We start from the raw sequence: 16130 nt of genomic DNA on the forward strand, positions 1-16130 counted from the left end.
CTCAGGAGAAGTAGGCCAAATCAAACAGCTGGTTCCTGTCTTCTTCAGCGGGTCCCTGTGGACCACTGCAACACCACAGAAATGAGCTCTCCTCCATGCTATGTGCCTCCACATTAGCTGAAAATGAGTATGAATCTACAATATTTTACAAGGCAATAAAAATAAGTGACCAAATCTGGTTATAACATTAATCTGATGTCATCTGGGGTTTTTATATTGCATTTATGATGTGTAGTGGAGGAATTAATGGTGTTTTTATAGCATATACACATACGTATGTGCAAAGGCCATCAGTTTCCCTGCCTCCCACTGATAACTCCAGTGTTACAACATCTCATCCCTTTCTCTGTACGTGTGTGTGTGTGTGTCTTCTTTCTGTTAAGCTGGACGACCCGTCAGTATTCCCAGCAGTGATTGTCGAGCAGGTGCCTGCTGCCGATCTGCTGCAGGTCTACTCAGGCCTGGAGTCTGATGAGGTGACCAACGGCATCATGGTGGACACCACTCTTCACGTGGTGGAGGAACCTTCCATGTTGGTGGGAGGGGTGGACCTCTCAGGTAAAGACCTTTTAATGGTGCACATTAGAGACACTATTGTCTAAGTCCAGAACACAGCAGTTAGCAAACCTGTGGAAGACCACGCAAACCAGGAACACAGGAACAACACAATCTACACATCTGGTCTCTGCTCAGATTCACAGCTAAATATTTTTTTGTTAATCTCACCATCTATGCAGTGCTTTTATTAATTTATTCGTTTTTATTGGGTTAGTAATTGGCACACTTCCATCCGTCATCTGTTTATGAGATTTCTTAGCCTGTACTTTAGCTGCTCATAAATAACAAATATTGCTTGTGCGAACATAAAAAGAGGGTATTCATGCTAGCCATTCAGCTGTATCCGACAAAGTACCCAAATACCTCAATATACAAAGTAGTTCCCTTCAAGGATGTGAAACTGATGGATTTGTGGTCGTCTTTTGGACAGAAACAACAGTCTCAGGCGCGGAGGACAGTATGGAGACAAACGAAGCTGCAGCAGCTCTTCTTAACATGGAGTCTCCAAACAACATTTTGGACGAGAAGCGTTTGAGTAAGCTATTTTGCATATTCTCCAATTTCAAAAATGGTGACGAACATTACAACTTTGATGTGAAATTGCTCATATTTTGAGGGTCTGTTCATGGCTTGTCTGTGTTTCTTGTTTATGTATAGTTCACACCTACGGCACTCTGCTGGAGTCAGACTTGACATACGCCCCTCTGAGGCCTGACCAGATGGATAATGGCACCCTTGACATGTCCCTAGACGAGGACACTTCGTCCATGGATGAGATACCCCAAAAGTGTCCCTTAAAACCACAGAAAAAAACCAAAGGTACTACTGCTGTCCTCCTCCTCCTTGTTAGACCACAGGAATTATCTCTTGTGCTAAAATTTCAGTGTTGTAGATAATTGGATGATTTCACTGTGACCTCTCGCCTTATAACACACTACCCCTCAATTTGAATCATAGTGCGGAAGCCGCGGGCGGTGCGACCCTGCTCCCCAATCACCACCCCTAACCTGCCACTCAAGAAGAAGAGCAAAGAGGGCAAAGGTAAGCCTCACTAACTAGTGCGCTTCTCTGTAATGAGCCAATAAAAATCAAGGTCTCTCCTCCTCTTGTGTGCGCTCTGTTTCCTCCTGTGGAGTGTGCAAACAGCAGTCCTCAACCCCTGCAGTCCGGCGGGGTTGAATCTGGGCGAGTTAATGGATGAGGGGATTTCAGAGTGCTGTGTTTCACAGGGAAGCAGAAGTGATTGCAGGCTGGAGGGCACATTGATGGTCCACCGATAGAAGCAGACTATAGTGCTGCCTGATGTGAACCCTCATTGCACATACAGTGTGACACAAGGAGGAGGGGGCTGGGGACGGCAGGTTCAGCCGCACACATATACATCACCCTGTCATGGTGTCTGGGATTCAAGTGACTACTGGGAGCGTTGCTGTTTTTAACCACTTCTGGCCAAAGCATCTCACAAATTGGAGTAGTCTACTCCCAGGCTTGGTATAATTAATTCCCTTCGAAGGCACACGTGCACACACACAACTGACACAGCAACGGTTATAAAAAACAAGCAGTTCCTCCTGTAACCCCACAGCTGCCGTGTAAATATTTATAAGTAAAACCATAAATGACTAGATTTATTATAGATATCTATATCACACCTCTAAGGCCCCACCGCCAATGTCTGACATGCTTGAATGTTAAAAACAGGACTAAATCTGCCCCTCCTCTCCCCAATTTGCAGGCAACACAATCTACCTGTGGGAGTTCCTTCTGGCTTTACTGCAAGATAAAAACACCTGTCCCAAATACATCAAGTGGACACAGCGGGAGAAAGGCATCTTTAAGCTGGTGGACTCCAAGGCTGTTTCAAAGCTGTGGGGCAAACACAAGAACAAGCCTGACATGAACTACGAGACCATGGGCAGAGCTCTCAGGTAAGGCGAACATGCAAATGAGCGCCATTTTCCAAAGCTTCATTGTCACGCACATTAGCTCCCATTTAGCTCCGAACCCCGGAGACATGATTCTCACAGATATGTTCATAATAACACACTGGAAGGACAGTTTAAAATTTTACGAGGCTGTTAAATGTGAATGATGATACAGTCTGTAATGTGATAAACACCTCTGCTCTCTCCTCTAGGTACTACTATCAGAGAGGCATCCTGGCTAAAGTGGAGGGGCAGCGGCTTGTCTATCAGTTTAAGGAGATGCCAGCTGATCTGGTGGTGATTGATGATGAAGACACGGGCTCCGACGCCAACGGCAGCTACGGGAATCAGAGGTCTACCAACGGGCGGTCTGTGGTCCGTGGAGGGTCCAAAGGGCACGGGAGGGCTCACGGTCAACACCAAGTCTCAGTGAAGCAGATGAAGAAGGAGCCTAATGATGACTGTCTGTACCAGGAAGCCAATGGCGGCCAGGCTGAGCAGCTCCTTCAGTCTGTCCATATGCTGCAGGCCAGCCAAGGGTCGCTTGTCCAGGACCCGACACAAGCTATGAGGTAGGAGATTGGCACGAGGAAGACACACTCTTTAAATTGCACACACTTTCACCAAAGAGCACCACACTGTGAATCATCCAGAGGTCTTTTGAGGGGGACTGTCAGCTAAATGAAGGATGATTTTATTTCATTTCATTTGGACGTAGCACAGTCGTTGCTAGCGAACACTCATGTCTGATCAGAGGACTCATGATCTTTCAAACTAGAGCTGGACGGATGAATCAGCCGGGGTGATAACAGCTTATTCTGGACACATTGATAGCAGTGCGTATCTAATGACATGAAATAACATAAAATTGCAGCATAGGAAGGTCAAATATATATTTGAGATGATCAGAAACAATGCCCTGACGCCAGAAAACAGGTTTAGTTTTATTGTAAAATGTCCTTTTGAGAATCTTTCTCACAGTTCTCTTTTGGGAAAACACACTACATGAGAAGATTAATATCCATCTCATATCTGCACACTAAATATGAAGCTGCAGCCAGCAACCAGTTAGCTTAGCTTAGCATAAAGACTGCACACAGGGGGAAACAGCTAGCCTGGCTCCAGTGGTTGACATTTTTCTTCAGAGTGAAGAAAAATGTCGTTTTTCTACCTCAGGTTTTGTACGGATGAAACAAGCAAGATACAAGGTGTTAATTATTGAGCTTTGGAGGTGCTCGTATGCAGATTTTGTTACTTCTGGACAGAGCCAGGCTAGCTGTTTCTGCCTGCTAAGATAAGGTAAGCGCCTGCTGGCTGTAGCCTTGTGTGCTGTATATTGAACTGGCAGTCAGACTCTTGGCAAGGAAGCGAATAAGCATATTTTCCAGCATATTTTTGTGAGGGCTTCTTATCAAGAATGTTATCTAAAGAAAAAAAATCATATCTTAGCTGATATATTGTTACTGTATTTTTCTGGCTATGACACAGCAATATCAAAAAAATCTTCTCAGGTGAATTTTTGAAGTGTAAAGCTTATTTATTCACACAAAATGACTTGAATGTGGTGCTCATGCACACAGAGACATGCACAGAAATGAACTTGTCCTTGAAATTCACATAGTATGACTGACTCAGCCCTTGACAATCTTTTATTAATGGCTGCGACTAGTGAGAGACTTCAACCTTGTATCTATGAAAAGACAGCTTTTCAGAAATTGAGATAAACTGATTACACTTGTGATGTGGAGGTTTCAAAACCTGTCTCATATAATCCAATCTAATCCAGTAGTGCTGCAGTATATACCGCCTTTGTCAAGCTTATAATGTTATTTTTTTCTTGACATCAGAGCTGTGTTGAGCTAACTCTTAGGTACACTTTGTTTTGATTATACTGTAGAGGTTATTGTGTCCACTGCCTGCACAGTCAATATATTATCAGTCACCTGTTAAACATCGTCTGCAGTCAGGAGTCAGTGAGAATAATGATGTCTGCAGTACAGCTGACATTTGTTATGTTAATAAGGGCATTTAATGCAGCATTTTAAGATTTTAGCTGTATGCTGGGTAACTTTCTCAATAGAAGCCCTTTAAAAAAATAATCCTTGTCTATATTTGCAAAGATACAACCTGAATATTCAATTACAACAGCTCTATCAGAGGAGATGAAGAAACACAAGTTCAGTTCATTTTGTCTTTTCAGGACTATCTCTGCTCCTGCATCAGTTCCCATGGTCCTGACATCTTCCGGCTCCCTTCAGTCTGTTCCCCTCACCACTGTTTTGGCCAACGGGGACTCCAGCCACTGCTCCCCTCCTCGGGTTATTCTCCACGCCATGCCCTCCACCACAGCGGGTGCTAAAGATGTGCTCACCCTCCAGACGGCCTCTCTAGCGAGCGGAGTCAGCAGTCTGCAGGACGGCCTCCCTCAGCAGCTCCTGGTCACCAGTCTGGGCTCCTCTTCTGTCTCCTCCTCCTCATCCTGCACTTCCCCTCCAGGACTTATTAGTTCCACAGCTTCAAACCTCAACGGTCTCCCTCGTCTGGTCACCATCAACACAACCTGCGGGCAGACCATGGTGGCGCAGCAGCCCGGCACGGTAATCGCCACCGTGCTGAAATCCGGCGACCTCTCGGGGCTGCAGGTCAAAGAGGAGCTGCTGGACCCCAGCTACTTCCAGTCAATGGTCAACGGTGATCCTTCATTGGCGGCAAACACATTTGAGAAAGAAGAGATTGAGATAGGGGAAGCGGAGTTGCAGTATAGGACTGTGATCATTGATACCAGTCAAAACCAGGGCCATGAGGCTGTGAGTGAAACTATAATTAATGGACATTCCTCCCAGAGCAGCAGCCCAAGTGAGGGCCTGACCCCTGTGGAGGAGCTGGAAGTGCGTGGGGAGATGTCCCTGCAGCCTGAGCAGGGCATCAAAGGCCTGCAGGAGCTGCCAATGTCTGTCCAATTGCCTGCAAACTTTATCCAGATAAAGGCAGAGTCTGCAGAGGCTTAGGCCTGCAGGACTCCTCCTCACAAGCTGAACCAAAAACAACCACTGAATCCATTTTTGACCACAGACCTTTCCTTTCCTACCACAGTGATCTGATCAGAGATTGGAGTGAGGGATCTTGCGAGTTGCTCTTGAAGGTTGGTCAGTTCAGCCTCAGGATTTATTGTTTACTCACATGTTTTGTGACCATGTGCCTAATTTTAAAAATCAAGGGAGTGTTTAGTTTTTCTAAGAAGTCACTTTTCAGATTTGGGATTTTTTTCCCCCTAAGGACATCAACCCTAACACACACAGATGCAGATACAAAGGAAAACACACACACATACACAAAACAAGCTCCCCCTCAAGGAGAACAGCCATTGGATAAACCAGGGATCCCTGTCTACCAAATGTGCCAGTTAGTAATTTTCTTACCTTACATCTCATTGGACTATCTTTAAAGAGGAGAATGCAACAAACTGAAACTGGGAACTGAATGCCAAATGGTGCAATGAAATCAGACTTTGGAGAACATGCAGAGGGTGTGCATGCACACACTCGTGTTTTTAAACGACATACAAGCTTCCGTTCCCATGGATGAGTGATGGGTGCTGTGTTACGGCGTCCTGGTGAAAAACACATCTCAGAGTTGAATTGAAGAGTGCCTTACAGGAAGTTCAAACAGCTCAAGACTCTTCCTTTGAAACGTCTGGGACAAAGATGACACACGGACTAAATGGCTTTTCAGACTTTCAGACATCTAAGGACTTATTACTCATTTATTTTCATATAAACAAAAAAGTTATGCATTCACTCTCTATTACTCCTGGCCTTAAAACACTGTGTTACTATGGAAATGGGCATTTTCTGTCCACCAAGGACAGTCCAACATCAGAACTGTTTGTATAGAGCTGCAGACCGGAGGCACAGCAAGATAGGGAGGCGCGAATGGAGAGAAAGAATACGCAGGATAAAACAGATTTTATCAGCCTCTGCTTCAGAGGCTCGGAGGTTTAAATCCTGTTTATATGAAATGGAATTATATATATACATATAATATACAATTGAGATTCAATTTTAAGGCCATAGCGAATTTATTTATTTTGTGAATTTCTAAATTCTGTATAAAAAAGGCACATTTGTCTTCTATTTACACGTGTAAACATGAGGGAAAATACAAAGAATATGAACGTTAATACCAGAAAGCTTATTTAGTAGTTTTTTTAAGACCAACATTTTTCATTTGTATAGCCTTCCATATAATCAGCTTTGGTATTAGTTCAGTCAGTTTTGGACTCGAGTGCTCAGCGCAGCATCATTATTCCACTGTTATATTCTCTTATTGTAGATATGCCCTGTTGTGTGTCTGATTTAAATATGTACTGAATGTGCTTTGGTTCCTTCTTTTCGACAGACGTACCTCTTTACCCTTTTCAACAGTTAAGCAGTGGGGACTATGCATTCAAAAATATTATTTTCTGTGTACTGCATTAAGTCTCAGATGTATCAGTCAGTATGTCTTTGAAATCATATCTGAAGTTTCTTTCGTCATTTGGTACAAAGACGTACCTGTGCTGCTTTCCTGCCTTCCCTCCTTGTCCCCTCTGGCCTCGTCCTCTCCCCTCGTCTCGCCTCCTCTCCCCTCATCTCGTCTCGTCTCCTCTCTCCTTCTTCCTCTTGTCTCATTTCCTCTCGTCTCCTTCTTCCTCTCCTGCTCTCGGGTCAGTCGAGTCTGTGCCTTCTTTTTTTGCTGCCCCACTTTGTTAAGGACCTCTCAGGCCAGCCATGTGAATGGCCCCCTCGGTCCTGCCGGGGATGAAGCCATATTGATCCTGAGCGGTATCTCAGCTAAATTGGTTGTATTTTCCAAACCGGACTGCGGCCGCAGAGTGAGGACATTCAGGCATGCTGACCTCCATCCGCACTGGCATGTAAGGACAGGAGTTAAACGCTGCTTTACAACTCCACATCAGCCGAACGGCTCTGGGTCTGCAAAGACACTCTGAATGTATACTTATTGTTTAAGTACATGCTTATGCAAATTTTTTGACAATCAATGATTACACTGGGTTACATTTGCATCAAAATTTGTCAGTCTTTAAGTGGGGATTTGCTGCTTTTTTTCCCTTTTTTTTGCGTTGTATATATTCCCGTATCTGCCCTGCGTTTTCCTTAAAGCACTGTTGTCTGTGAGATGTTGAGGTATGTCCACTGCTTATGTTTTGTTGCTTTTTCTTGTCTTGGGTTGTCAATTTGCCTCCTTTATGCTGAATATAGAATAGATTTTTAAGAAAAAGTCAATGTACTAATTAAAAACAAAATCTTCTTCACTGAACAACCTCTTTATTTGTTTTTTTTTTTTTTATTTGTTTGTTTGTCAGACGGCGTGGTCTTGAAACGGTGTGAGGCGCAGATAAAATGTCACACAATTTTTGAAAAACAAAATTAAACTCGGAAACAAATAGCCCAGCTCGCGAGGGGGTTACTAAGTCAATTAATTTCTACTGTCGAGATAATGAAAATGAAGTATTTCTTCACTGAAACCTCCAAGTCGTATTATTGGGCTGGTGCAGCTTTGAGGGACATTCGACCACATGGCATTTGAAGAGAAAGAAAAAGCTACTGTAAGAAACTGGATTGGGGCCATTAGCGGGCCAGAGACTGATTGGACTGTACTTAAGAGCAGTGTTTTTCCAGTTGCTGTGGGTGGATGAATACATTAGCATGTGACATGCCCAGAGCTGAAGACAGCCGAGTCTGTCACCACAGCTTGCAGAGTGAAAAGTGTGTGTGTATGTGTGCTACACTGAATTGGACTGATTCTGTTAGAGCATGTGTTATGTTGATGCATTTGTGTGTGTGTGTGTGTGTGTGTGTGTGGTTGCATTGGCTTGGCTTGGATTGACTGTGTGTGTGTGTTCAGGGTCGGGGAGGGAGGGTGGTGGTGTTGAGGAAGCTGTCTGGCAGCAGGACTTGCCTACTGTGCCTAGCTCTGTCTACACCCACATGCACAGCTGTGTACCACACAATCCAATCTTGCCATAGGGTTAACACAAACACACACACACACACACACACACACACACACACACACACACACACACTCACACACATAGAGAAAAACAAGGCCAGAGGTTCAGCCACAGCCTCAGCCACCACTTCAACCTTCTTCTCACCAGAAAACATCTTCCTGAGCCTTTTGCAGATGGGAAAATAGTTTGAAATGAGTCTCAAATTATTGAATGAGCTCCGCATTCAGCAACAAACAGCCCTCCATTACATCTAAACAGACACTTTGCTTTTCTGCTCAGTGGTTCATCGATCGCCTGCCATATGGTAAGCGGAGGTTGTTATGGATTACTAAAATAATGAAAGGCTACTAGCAGCCGTTACGTCTGTGCTATTCCTTTGGTTGGTGAGTCAGAGACCCTGAAGATGGAGCGAGAGTCAGGTCCTGGGAGAGGAGGACTATTTCTGTGTCGCCTGCAGCCACTGACACAGTGCGAGTGTTTACTGCTGTGCCATGCTGCCTCTCACAGTGGGAGCAGTTGAAGGATGACGGCTGACATTATTGTGCCTCCAGCCTGTAGCAGGAACAGTACAGGGAGAGCTTATTTAACCATCAGGTCACCAGACTGACTGCAACGCTACAGAGAAAAGGACTTGATGACTGCAGTCTCATAGCCTTTGCAGCTGCATTCAGTCTGTTAACTTGATAACCTGCAGCCAAAGTTAGATTTAAACAGACCACTTTAGAATTTGAAGGTTTTCTCATAGACGCAAGAGGAAATGTATTTTAAGGACAGAAGGTGAAGCATGATTTTGAAATGTTGAAAAAATAACATGAATATTGTGTCTGGTTCGATATTGCAGCAGTACACCTCTCTCTACACAAGATGGCACTGGTAATACACACGTCCTCAGCAGAGCCCGAGCCTCCGTCTGGGTTGGTGAGAAGTATTCCTTCAGGTTACTAATCTAAATACAGACACTCCTCATACATTGGTTTTCACTCTCCTTCGCCCCAGAATAGCAACTCATGGATCTAAATGAACGAACGATTATTTGAAATGAAAATAAGCAGCTGGGAGTGAAGTTTCCTTGCATTTTTGATAAGTAACAAAAGGAATTAATTCACATGTGAGCCTCGACGATAGTGGCCATTCCTCAGGCCAGACAGGCAGGATCCTTTGAACTGTGCTAACCTGCTAGATGCTCGGTATCTCTGTTTATTCTGCAGAGTAGTCGATCTTGTTTCCTCTCCTCATCAAAACAGTGATAAACAAGTGCTGGAGGGGGGCTTTCCTAGACAGTGTGTAAAGTGCATGCAAACAATTGTGCAGAGCTTCATTTGAGATGATGTAGTCTTTCACTCAGGTCTATGAGGGAGGAGCTCACTGCCACAGACTCAAAGATTTGCCTTATATCTAGTGTAGACAGTATTGAACCACATCCTACATGTTAGGAATGCAAATTAACCGTTATTTGCATCGATGCAGGTGTATTAAAAACCCCTCGTCTACTAGATTAAGATCATTTGATTCAGAGTAGTTCAAGTTTTCAGAGGAAAAACACTCTTTTCAAGCTAATCTTCACCGACTCTGTCTTGTTTTTCTGTCCTCTCAACATATTTGCAGCAGTCCTTAAATGCAGTCACTTAAAGACCGATGAGCCACATTCATTTAGTTACTATCACATTATTTACATTTTGAAACACTGTATATTTGAAAAGGAAAACCACGACCGCTGAATGCAAACAGCTTCAAAAGCTGTAGATATTCGCTATAGACTAGGAAGCCTTAAGATGCGTTCAATGACCCATGGAGATTTGTGTCTAGCATGCAACAACTGGACTGTGATCTGTTTTCTGCATGTCATGCAGGCACAAGTGCAGTATCACCACCATCCAGTGTCTTTTTAAGTCTCCTCCATGATGATTTTTAATTGTGAGACGTTTGCACTTTAAAGTTTGACTTTCATGGTTAATATTGGACTTTTGTCCCAACAGGCACGAGGAGCTCTCAGGGAGCCAGCTGTAATATCTGTATCAGCCTCTCCAGTCAGGGTGAGCCATCCCATTCAGAACGACTCTCAGGGCTTCCATGGCAATTTACTCTCACGACTACACAAAAGAGTCCTCAGAGTCCTCGGAGACCTCGCCAGATAGACAACTAACAGCATCTTACGAAAAATAACACTTTACTCTATTTCCCAGCAACAACAGCAGCAACACCAGCATGCTGAAAGCATCCGTTTTAATAAACACTCGACTATTTGATGTGATAAGCGAGAAATAGTGAGAAATGAATTATATAAACACTGATTTTATGAACTTTTCAGAAACGCCTCGGGGGCTTTGTGCTACACTTGTCAGTCTATTTGAAGTATGTTTGCAATTATTGCATTTGTTAACTCATGCCACTATTTTTTACTTGACATGTTGCTCTAGGCTATTGACATTATTGATTTAAAAATAACAATATGGTTGCAGTGTGAACTCCATTTATGAGCATATCCATAAAACATTTACATACAATAATATGTTTCTCCCTCTTTTTCATGAAATCCATTTGACTGCCAAATATTATTGATATCACTGACATTATTATCACACTGAGCCAACACGAGTCAACATCAAGATTTACTAAGGAGGCAAAACAATGCATTATTATGCATCAGATACACAAGAGAGCCTCAGGTTATAAAAGGGAAACAATAAAAGCATACATGTTTTTCTTGTCAAGACATTTTTAATTTGACGCTAAATGTTTTTGCTAATGAGCAGTGGGACTGATGGAGAGGAGAGACGAAGGTCTGTCTTTTCTATGGATTGCACAAGTCAGATTCAAACCCACACCACATCAGCTTTCACACAGACACCCTGGGGCGTTAAGTTTCTTTCAAGGAAGTCATATCGTTTCATATGATAGGACAACTGAGATTTTTCATACAATGAATTTTTAATTGGAAAAAATAAGGAAAGAGAAGGAAACATACAGAAGGCTTCAAAGCAAAGTATGACAACAACCGCGCTCCATTTTTGTCTCTCTGTTTAACTTTTGAATACCTCACATAGCTTGAATACTCTTGGGCATTTATGCACCTTGTTATTCAGATGACAGAACATCAAATTGCAAATGTCTATCTCGCTTGCTTATCCGTTAGTTGCAGATGAGAGTTATTTCAGCCCGACAGATTGAGATGTGGTGTTGCAGATTAAAATTGCCTCGGCGAAGCAGAAACTGTTTGAACAGTAGCACTATTTAAAGCATTCTGTGGCTGGCAACAACAGGGAAGACAATGGAGGATAACAGTAACAGTAACTCCATCACAAAAGACAGCTGAGATCTGTGCATCTTTCATTATACCTCCTTAGTTTAACATAATACCAAAAACAGATAGAAGCGTTGTGATAGACGGAGCCAGTCGGCAAATGCTTCAGCAGCTTTTCCTAATTCTGTACTGACATGTTAGTATTATTAATATTATCATCTTTGCTTATTTTGTCTTCATTTGAATATATTGCATATAATGTTATACTTCTATATGAATATTACATTATGTATCTGGTTTCTTTGCATATTTTATTTTAGTTTTACATAATTTCTAACATGATTTTGAACGTGAGTGCGACTAGGAAGTGCTGTGTGACTCAAGCAAGTTTGTCACTGTGACAGAGCTTATATGAGGTTTATATCTGCTACTTTATAAACAGTAAAAAGGTAACTGATAACAACAAGATGAGACAAAATGTATATATTTAGTTAAATGGCTAATGTGATAGCACCTCTTAGATTATTATATATATATATATGTATATGTATATTGTAGGAACATTTCCATACTTTGTAATGTATGTTCAACACATCTTTTTAACCCATAAAGTAAAAAAAAAAATGAATGCATGACAAGTAAGGACACACAGCTGAAGTGTTTTCTAGTGCAGATTAGTTTCTGGTGACACCATCCAAACTAAATTGCACCCATTCAACAGGATCAAACAGCAAGGATACTAAATGGGTAGATAAGCAAAGAAAATGAGACAGCTGTAAACGACCGATGCCTTTTAAGAAAGAATCAAAACTCCTCAAACGCCATTTAGACTGTTCAGACTGACTAAATCTCAACGGGCCAACTTTCAGATTGGTTAATAATTGTGTGCAATGGACTGCTTTGGTCTCACAAGTGGTCTGGAATATTTATCAAAGGGAGGATTTGCACCTGCGATGACATAAACAGTTTAAATCCCAGACAGCACGCCGCCTCTTCAGATCCTCCCCAGCATTCGGGCGATCCACCAGTTGCACGGCATGACAACCTGACAGATGACCCGGCCTCCTTGGTAGTAGTATGGCCACGGGTTGAAGCCACCCAGGGGCTCATGGTAGCGGCGGCAGAAGCGGTAACCACGACGACAGTGCTGGCAGCAGTAGCCGCGCTCATCCAGACGGTTATCCAGCTCAATTCCAACGTCTCTCTGCAGAGGACACAGGGGCGGGCAGGGTTACAATCACATACATGACAAATGCCAGTCCTCCCAAAGGCAAGGGCAGGAGCGGAGGAAGAAGGGGAGCAGGCGGCGTGAATTGATGAGCCTGCTTTGCTTGTAGGTCAGCAGAGTATATGTAAAACCAAACAAGAGTGAAAAGATCAGAATTGATGTCGGTGGAAATGCAAAGTTGTGCCATGCTTGATGACTGTGACAAAGAGATCAAGATAGCGGCGTGGGTGAGCGAGCTTGATTTAAGCTCCGGGAGCATAAAACATGAAATAATACCCTTGACCTTTCTATTATAGCAGAGGTAGCACAACTGCTGGCTGCACAATGCCCCCTCTCTGAATCCAGCATTCACAGCTTCTCTGTCGGCGCTATCTTCAATCAAAGGGACGCTAACGTTGGTAGTTACCAGCATAATTACACTATTTCTTTCATCTCTGACCCCTTAGCTCCCTCGACCGAAGCCCACACTCTGCACCAAAATGGCAGCCCCTCCTCCAATAGAGCATTCAAATTAGAGCTCCCCGCATCTTGGCGCCCTCCCCCTGACCTTGACTTTAAGTGCATGGCACATTCCTAAAGCAATTAGCAGAGTAATGATCGCCTAACAAGGATTCTTTCATTTGCTCTTGCTGGCTGCCTCTGAATTTATAGAGAGGCCAAATGAAACCCAAACGAAAGGTAAATTGGGTAGAATTAATGGCCCCTGGATTTTTCCATTGTGCTGGTTGGTTCATGCCCTCGTAGACTCGCGGGGGCTGAGTGACACGCCTTTGATCAAGAGCAACTCCAAATGGGGTTCGGAGAAGTGCCACTTAACTCACCGTGCAAGTTGAGGCAGCAACTGCCCTCAGTATGCATTTGACCACATTTCAATCTCTTTTAGTAAATGAATCCCCAGAGACAATCCAGCGCTGTCTTGTTAAACTGCTCGGATCCAGGAGTCGATGACTTCACATTCAAACTGGCATAATCCTTACAACGTGCTTACAATGACTCAGCTACATTCAACAGTGCAGAACAAAACACATCCACTGCCGGGAATAGAAAATGTGTGGGAATTGTTTGAGGACAGGACCCGCAGGAACACACAACTGAGTCCTTGTAGTCCCCTGCTACATTAAGTATGGGAATTGGGGGTTTTCTTGCATCTATAAGTCACTGGGTAGTCAATCACAGCGGTTTTACACACGTTGTGTTTGTTTTCTTTTCTGCAGCAGCTAGCAGACTACAATCACATAACAATAAATTCCACATAAGCATGACTCATAAAAGAGTACACCATGCATTTGATGTGAGCTATGATAAATTGAGTAAAATTACACACTCGTGAGACACACTTGAAACACATATAAAAGGCTGCGACAGATGATATCTAGTATAGCTGGGTTTGATTTATTACTGTGACAAGCGCAGGTAGGCTTTTAATGATTTATTGTTTCAGTCAAGTTTCAGGTCATCAGCTTCCAGGCAACAATCTGTTATGGAAACAACACGAAAGCTGTCAATGGACCAATGATAATCTTATCTGCTCCTCACAGCCCAAACTGGGCTGTTACGAAATCTGGAGCTCCGGCTCGGAAAATGAAGAAAATATTTTATTCAAATGATGCTGCGTTTATCAAAACAAACAGCCAATAGGCAGCATTGTACCTTAAAGACAATTAATCAGAGCTATCCTTTTAAAACGGAGGGTACATATTAATCACTCTGGCTTTGAGTTGCCGTCTCTAGTGGGATGCTGCGGTGATAAGAATGGTTCACCTTGGGAAATCTGAGGCAGTCACTCAAAAACAAGCAGCATTAATGAAGAGTAAAAGCCATTACCCCCTCGCTGCATCTGATTTCATCACACACTCAGGCTCACGTATACACATGCACAGCCAGAGACACCTCTGTGCATAATATGAGGCACTGGATATGAATGAGTCTGCAGAGTAGAAAACTGCGTCAGTCATTCAATAAGATGTAATGAATCAAAGCACGACTCCTCTAATCTCCACACTTGTTGGTGTTATTTCACACACGCTGATCACCGCTCTTCATGAGCTTGAAGCACATGCCTGAATGTGTTATTAAATCTCATAGCAGAGCACATCGCATTCATTCTGGGATCAAAACAGCAGAGATAACATTTCTGTTTCATACCCCGCTTTGTATTCGAAAAGGGCTGTTTTTATGCAGAAGCGCAGGACAGTGCAACATACGAGAATGCCTCGCCACTTGTCCCGATCTCAGATTCTCATCTCACTGTGCTCTACAGTCAGGTGGAATGACAATGAAATTGGATGTAATTGAATAAGACGATAGTTGTGTATTTCAGTAAACTCTGCCGGTTTACCAAAGCGATAAGGAGCTTTAGCTTCAGAGTAAAGATTTCTCCAGAGGCACAAACAGCTCCTGCATTCATGGATTTGAATTCCTTCAGCTTTTTCTGCACCTCTGTTATGCATGAACAGCCATCCGAGCCTGACCCTGAATATGGCTCCCAGAGGTTTGCAAGGCTGGTCCAACTTTAACACACCGTACAAACACTGCGACGCAGACGGACACACACACACACACCGAGCATGTTTACACGTGTATGTGTGTGAGGTCAATTCATATCTGAAGCCCATCCTTGCTATATGGGTCAAGGACAGTGGTACCATCCCTTCAGCCTTGTCAGATGGTAGTTATTCAGTTCGAAATTTCCAGGCCCACCTCTGATACGCACTGCACTCTGACATGGCAGCTGTGGCAAAGGCCACATTCATAAATCTGTCAGCCTCTGTCACAAGGACTCAAACAATTATTCTGCTTTAGAGACATGAGAAGATGCGACGCTGAAACTCAGACTCGCATTCACAAACGCAGATGTGCACGCATGTTTTTCATACGCCAGGCTCGGTGTGTGCGAGCACGATGGATGAAAGGCTGCAGGTAGAAAGAGAAATAGTGTGAGTAACAGACTGTGTGTGTGTGCTCGTGGTTTGCTGACTGTGTGCACATTTACATGAGTTCTGAATGAAGTAAAAAAAAAAAAAAAAAGGTTTGACTAACACATGTGGCATCCCACTGGAATGAGCGAGAGTTCAGACTCCCAATTACAGACTGCTGTCTGCCCTCTGCTTGGCCACAAAGGCCTTTGTTATCACCGGACCCACAAACAGAGCCTGGATGTGC

The 16130-nt window shown here is 43.4% G+C and overlaps 2 protein-coding genes across 4 annotated transcripts in view; one reads left to right on the forward strand and one right to left on the reverse strand.

Annotated features, from left to right (window-relative positions):
* Positions 1–5711, forward strand: part of elf1 (E74-like ETS transcription factor 1) — a 36701-nt gene extending 30990 nt beyond the window's left edge. For all 3 annotated transcript variants that reach the window (XM_076739665.1, XM_076739664.1, XM_076739666.1), the window contains 7 exons: positions 384–558; positions 989–1093; positions 1216–1377; positions 1516–1599; positions 2294–2486; positions 2696–3055; positions 4684–5711. In XM_076739665.1, the coding sequence (XP_076595780.1) occupies positions 384–558; positions 989–1093; positions 1216–1377; positions 1516–1599; positions 2294–2486; positions 2696–3055; positions 4684–5491 (1887 nt within the window). In that variant the 3' untranslated portion in view covers positions 5492–5711. The remainder of the gene's footprint in view (positions 1–383; positions 559–988; positions 1094–1215; positions 1378–1515; positions 1600–2293; positions 2487–2695; positions 3056–4683) is intronic.
* Positions 5712–11414: 5703 nt separating this feature from the next.
* Positions 11415–16130, reverse strand: part of tnmd (tenomodulin) — a 44619-nt gene continuing 39903 nt past the window's right edge. The window contains exon 7 of the mRNA XM_076739466.1: positions 11415–12944. Coding sequence (XP_076595581.1) covers positions 12735–12944 — 210 coding nt within the window. The 3' untranslated portion in view covers positions 11415–12734. The remainder of the gene's footprint in view (positions 12945–16130) is intronic.

This window comes from Chaetodon auriga, chromosome 9 (assembly GCF_051107435.1).
Source record: "Chaetodon auriga isolate fChaAug3 chromosome 9, fChaAug3.hap1, whole genome shotgun sequence".
NCBI classification, from domain to species: domain Eukaryota; kingdom Metazoa; phylum Chordata; class Actinopteri; order Chaetodontiformes; family Chaetodontidae; genus Chaetodon; species Chaetodon auriga.